Source organism: Cheilinus undulatus, linkage group 6, assembly GCF_018320785.1.
Source record: "Cheilinus undulatus linkage group 6, ASM1832078v1, whole genome shotgun sequence".
NCBI classification, from domain to species: domain Eukaryota; kingdom Metazoa; phylum Chordata; class Actinopteri; order Labriformes; family Labridae; genus Cheilinus; species Cheilinus undulatus.
This window is the reverse complement of record NC_054870.1, coordinates 49,334,835-49,341,201: the sequence shown is the minus strand read 5'-3', so window position 1 is coordinate 49,341,201 and position 6,367 is coordinate 49,334,835. Positions and strand designations below refer to the sequence as shown.

The 6,367-nt window shown below is 36.3% G+C and overlaps 1 protein-coding gene across 2 annotated transcripts in view; it reads left to right on the top strand.

Annotated features, from left to right (window-relative positions):
- The first annotated feature begins 5,885 nt into the window (after nt 1-5,885).
- macrod2 (mono-ADP ribosylhydrolase 2) overlaps nt 5,886-6,367 on the top strand; it is a 1,185,173-nt gene continuing 1,184,691 nt past the window's right edge. For both annotated transcript variants that reach the window (XM_041789359.1, XM_041789358.1), the window contains exon 1: nt 5,886-6,087. In XM_041789359.1, coding sequence (XP_041645293.1) covers nt 6,051-6,087 — 37 coding nt within the window. In that variant the 5' untranslated portion in view covers nt 5,886-6,050. The remainder of the gene's footprint in view (nt 6,088-6,367) is intronic.

Genomic DNA, 6,367 nt, shown 5'->3' with positions numbered 1-6,367 from the left:
CCCTGGACTAGTCGCTGACATATAGACATGCTTGCACTCACACCTATGACCAATTTAGAGTTACCAATTAACCTAACAAGCAGGTAGTGGGAGGAAACTGGAGAGAACCCATGCTCTAGGAGAACATGCAAACATAGCACAGAAAGGCCCGGACTGGGAAGTGAACCAGGTGCCCTCTTGCTGTGAGGCAACAGTGCTAACCCCTGCGCTGCCGTGCAGCCCTTAGTTTTGTGCATATTTTTATTTTTAATTATGTACATGCTGTACATATATATATATATATATATATATATATATATATATATATATATATATATATATACACTGTATACCATCAACCTGCTGGGAACTATGGATGAAAATTAGCCTATGGCACATTTACATGTCTGTGTTAATTATTGTGCACTGTCCCCTACAATGAATGAATAAATGAATAAATAAATAAGAACAAAAAAACAGGAACAAAACAAAAATTATTTGTCTAACTTCATTTTGGTGATGTTTCCACAAGCAAACACTTTGACACTTGAAAGAATCAAATTTCAACATTTTTTACGCATCTGCCTTTATGGCTTCCATACATTGTTTACTCTAATTCATATGAATCATCAGTTATTCTATAAATTTTATGAGACCGCAGATAAACTGCCTGAAACATTCATCTCTACTTTTCCTGAGGTATATCAATCTTTACAGACCGAGGTTAACAGCATTCATCTTTTCTTTCTGTCCAGTCTGAGTCCCCTTGTATGCTTGCTGTGCTAATTATAATGCTGCAAGGCTGACATCTAGTGGTTTAGTTTGAACGGTGCAGAGAAGAAGCAGCACACATCACTGTTTTGATGTCTGAATGTTAAGAGTGGTAGGGAAAAGTCCTCATGTTTAATTGTGGTTTAAAAGCACTGACACATTTTCTTATATCTTCTGTATTTCTTATGTCATTATAACCTGATAAGTTATAACATTTCAAGAACAAATCATAATTTTCTCTTCCACTTTTAAGAGTTTTGCATTTTTTGTTCTAAATATCCCAAAAGGAGCATTAGTTTAGTGAAATATATTGAGATGAATTGAAACTAATATGAGGAAATTGTTAAAATGGTGTGAAAATGTAGGGGTTTTTTTTTTTTTTTTTTTTTTTTTTTTACCTATGTAGCATAAATCATTTGTAGTTTGTTGTATAGGTTTTGATTTAAAATTAAGATCTCAGCCGCCGTCCTGTCATTCTGCTGCTGATGTTTTTTATTTCTTTTTCACTCAGCTGTACGGTCTGAACTCCTGACGTGTTAACTGGATGAGTGCCATTAAAAAAATAAAAATCTGGATGTGGATCAGACTCCAGCTTGGATGGCAGATATTTTCCACTCTCTTTTAATGTCAGTGGTTCCAGGAGCAGATGGGTCTGGACCGGAGCGAGCTAACACAACAGATGACAGACGGTGGTCTCTGGAAGCCGCCTCACATACGACAGCCGGACTTACTGCTCTGATCTGCAGTGTCCTGGGAGAGACCGTCCCCTACTATTAACCAGGCCTTGTTATTCATGTATCTGTGGATATGTATATGTCAATAGACAATCATTAAAATCACATGATCATTCTTTACTCAGATACAAAGTCTGCAGTAATGCTGTCCTTTTAACCAAAGCAAAAAGATAAAAAATTTTCAGCTTAAACTATTTAGAATATAGTAAATGCATTATTGTCTTCTTTTTGTATGAAATCTGTCTTTGATTTCTGCAAATCATGAAGTAATACAGTGGCTTTTTGGTTTTATTGTTTCATATTTATTCTTGCTGTGGATTTTTTCTCACACGTATTTAAAAGTATAAATCTTAAATATTTTTTAAGCCATTACTATTTATGGTCAGGAATGCTACTTCACATGAAGACTGAATCAAATGTTTTTTTTTTTTTTTTCATAAATTGTTGCAACGTGAGAAAAGTAAAGCATGCAAACCACAGTTAAAGCTGACAAAAGCGAAAATATGACAGACATCTGTTGTTAGAATGGGCCTCTACTGTGCAAAAAGTCTGACACAGCAGCTTTTTTATTTAGTACAAAAGCATGATTTATTATTTTTAATTTCAAAATGGTTTTCCATTTAACATTTGTGCTGAAATGAGTGATCTTTTCATATCTGATCACTGGTGTTTTTAACAGAAAACAGCATTAATCACTTTTCTATAATAAATATTTGAACTTTTGCATAAACCTGTTAAATTTTGATCAAGAAATGTAATTATTCATATCAACATGTAAAAAATATATGCTTCCACAAAATGTGAGCAAATTACAAAGGATTAAAGGAATACTAACTAATAAGTAAAATGGCAAACATTATCCTCAAAGTTTATACTATTATGATAAGCTTTTGTTTTGCTGTACACAGCATCATCACATCTTATAAAAGTGCTTTAATCAAGCTCCAACTGTCAGCCAATCAGCTGAATACCCAGCTTATCAAAGATGACTCAGTTTCCCTACTGCACTATAAGACCGAACAGTTGAAGCTTGTTAAAAATGAGATGTGTTAGCTAAAAAATCCTAAACAGCTGTTTTAGTTTTATTTTCTTACTTAATAAAACACATTTTTAGTTTTAAGTAAACAGTTATTTTTAGTATTTGAGTTTTCCCAGAATGCCATTGGGCATTAGACACTTATGCACCATGAGTGAAGTTGCTGACACAGAGTTGTCACAACTGCTGGAAGCATGACAACAAAGAATGAATGGTAGACTGAGGGAAGGGGACTTCCTGCTTCAGTGTGCATCTATCACTTACTGTCACTTTGGAAGGAGTACCTTAAATGTTCAAGATTAAAGTGTGGGGGAAAATAATGCAAAATTGCAGTGGATAAAAAACATAACTATACAAAATCTATTTGACCATATTGTAGTCATTTGGCTTCACACAGAATTATAAGTGTAGGAAAGTTTTCACAGTGTAGTCTAACTTAAAAAGATTAAATTAACCCAACGTAAATGTACAAGTAAACCTGAGTTGATATAACCTAAATGCTGTTTAACTTATAATGGGTATTCTTTAAACACACTAAAGATTACCGTGTAAATTATATATCTGACCATTAGTTATACTCAAAACATTCATTTCCACTACTAACAAACTTTGATGTAAACAGTTAAGCTAAATATTTCAACTCGTTTGGGTTTACAGTGTGTTGGCTTAAAAATGGTATACTAACAGATTCTTTGTCTGCTCTAAAGCTGTCAAAATCAGGCTCGCACATATTTACAAAAAAAAAACATTGGACCCTCTTGTATGCCCCTATAGAAGAAAAACACAGTAAAGTGCCTCCTTTGGTGCCCTTCATGTTGACAAATTTGATCAAAAGCCCTATAAGTGAACAAGAATTGACAAAATGGCCTTTTTAGTGCCCTCCAGGTAGACAAAATTTAAAAAGTTCCCTCTAAGGTGCCCTTTATTTGGACAAAATTTCCCTCTTACCTGCCCGCTTGATAGAAAAAATGAGAAAGTGCCTTGAAAGTTCCTTCTAAATGTATGCCTCTTCTGTGCAATATTACATATAACTGTGTATGCATGTTCTGTGCAATATTGCATATAACTGTGTATGCATATTTTGTGCAGTATTGCGTATAACTATGTATGCCTCTTCTGTGCAATATTGAATATAGCTATATACAATACAATACAATAACTTTATTTATCCCCACTGTCTGGAGTCTCTCTCATCTGTTTACGGTAGAATTATAAAGTATACAGATGAGAGAGACTCCGGACAATTGAACTGAATTGAATATATGCATCTCCTGTGCAATGCTGTGTATAACTATGTATGCCTCTTCTGTGCAATATTACATATAACTATGTATGCATCTTCTGTGCATTATTGCATATAGCTATGTAAACTTCTTCTGTGCAATATTGGGTGTAACTATGTATGCCTCTTCTGTGCAATATTGCATACAACTACGTATGCATCTACTGTGCAATATTACATGTAACTATGTATGCATCTTCTGTGCGATATTGCACATAACTATGTATGCATCTTCTGTGCAATATTACATGTAACTATGTATGCATCTTCTGTGTTATATTGCACAGAACTATGTATGCATCTTCTGTGCAATATCATAAATTTGGCCACACAAATGCCCTCTTAAGTGAACAATATTTGACATAGTGCCTTCTTTAGTGCCCTCCAGATAGACAAAATTAAAGAAAGTGAACTCTAAGGTGCCCTTAATTTGGACAAAATTTCCCTCTAAACTGCCCTCTTGACAGAAAAAATGAGAAAGTGCCTTGAAAGTTCCTTCTACATAGAAAAAATTGGACAGAGTGCCTCCTTAAATGTACTCTTAAATGACAAAAATAAAGAAATTCTCTCTTAAGTGGCCTCAAAGCAGACAGGACATGACAAATTTGCCCTAAAGTGCCCTGTTAAGTACCCTCTTAATAAACAAAAATTGACAAATATAAGTGCTGTCTAAATAGACAAAAGTGGACAAAATGCGCTTGTCAGTACGCTCTAAAAAGACAAAACTATGGAAATTACCTCTTAAATACCCTCTTAATAGATAAAGGTTGACAAAGTGCCCTGTTAAGTGCCTATTAAAAAGACAAAACTACAAAATTACCTCTAAGGTGCCCTCTTAATAGACAAAAGGGGACAAAGTGCTCTTAAGTGTCTTCTAAAAAGACATAACAAGACAAATTGCCTCTTAAGTGCCCTATAAATAGACTGGAATTGACAAATTACCTCTTAAGTGCCATCTAAATAGACAAAAGAGGACAAAGCGCCCTATTAAATGCCTTCAAAAGAGCCAAAACTACACAAATTGGCCCCTAAGTACCCTCTAAATAGACAAAAAATAACACTTTGCCTCCTGAATGTCTTGTTAATAGACAAAAATACATATTGCCTTTTAACTGCCCTCTAAATAGTCAAAACTAGACATTTTTCCTCTTAAGTGCCCTCTAAACAGACAAAGGTAAACAAAGTGCCCTGTTTATTGCCCTCTTTGACAAAGTTTCTCTAGATTGGATTTTAATTTGACAATGCATGATAAATTGCTCTACTGCTTTCCTAGTGGTGATAAAGTGCCCTTCAGGGTGTCTTCCAGTGGACGGAACCACATGTCCAACATTGGAGTGAATGCAATTAAAAGCCATATCTCTTTAGTATAGACATTGACATCCTCCCTTGGTTATCTTGGATAAATCAGTGGTTAAATGGTTTGTAATTCCTCTTCTTTTTTTACAGAAGTGTAGCTGGTAAAATCATAGTTTACTGTTGATCAGTATTTCTTACTATTGCACGATGAATGTTAGAGAACTTTTTGAATGATGGGACCCCTCTGCACACAGCAGGTGCCCTTTTTCTGCCCCTGCCCCTCGCACATCCTGAGTCTGCCCCTGTTGTACACAGTGTATTATAGACCCATTTAAGAAAAACTAACAATTCTCAGTTCATTAATGCCATATGCAACAATAAAGCCAAAATAAATGCAAAATAAAAAGTGAAAATTTGAATCAAAATGTCCCAAGGCAATTGGGATAAAGAAATGTTTAAGAATAATACATAAAGCAGAGTTATATGTTGAAATAATGATAATTATCATTTTTCTGGAGTCTTTTCTTGAGAAGTTTTCTCGCAGTGACTCACTGTACTCTCCCTCTCTGCAGTTTACATCCAGCAGCCCGGCGTTAACCATCCTCTCTCACACGCCAGGAGGATGAACCGCCGGGAACAACCTACCCTGCTTCCCCCAGCGCGTGGACCTCTCTCTGACTGACTCATCCGCCGAGCCAATCCCGCTCCGACTTCCGCCTTCTCTCCGGCCAATCACCTCCCTTCGATTCGTACACATAATTTACGGCGCACTCACGGTAGGTTGAGCCCCACTGAGGTCCATAGAAATTTGACAGCTTCACAGGTGAGACAAACCGTCCAGGGGCTGTTTCACTTTTACATTTCAGTTTTTCTTCTCGGAACACTCTTCACTGTGAGCCTGGGGTTGCCACAGTCAAAAAACAACCACTCGAAGTCAAATCATTCCGGCAGCATGAGCAAAAAGAAAAAGGACTGGAAGACTGAGAAAGGTAAGGCTTGTTTTGGGGAGAATGAGGCTATCATCATCTCCATGGCAGACAGCATGAATTGTAAGCATGCCAGAAGATTGACAGCCACTCTCCCTGTCCTCTCCCTTTTTTCCTTCCACTATTAAAGCATCTAGATGGTTCCATAGCCCCTCACTGTGACTGTACAGATGTTAGAATGATGTTGCGCCTCTGTTTGGCTGCCGTTAGTCATGTTTGACTTTCGCCCCATGCCTGATTTATTAGCTTACATTCACGGTTAACACTGTTGTGTCTCTTAGCC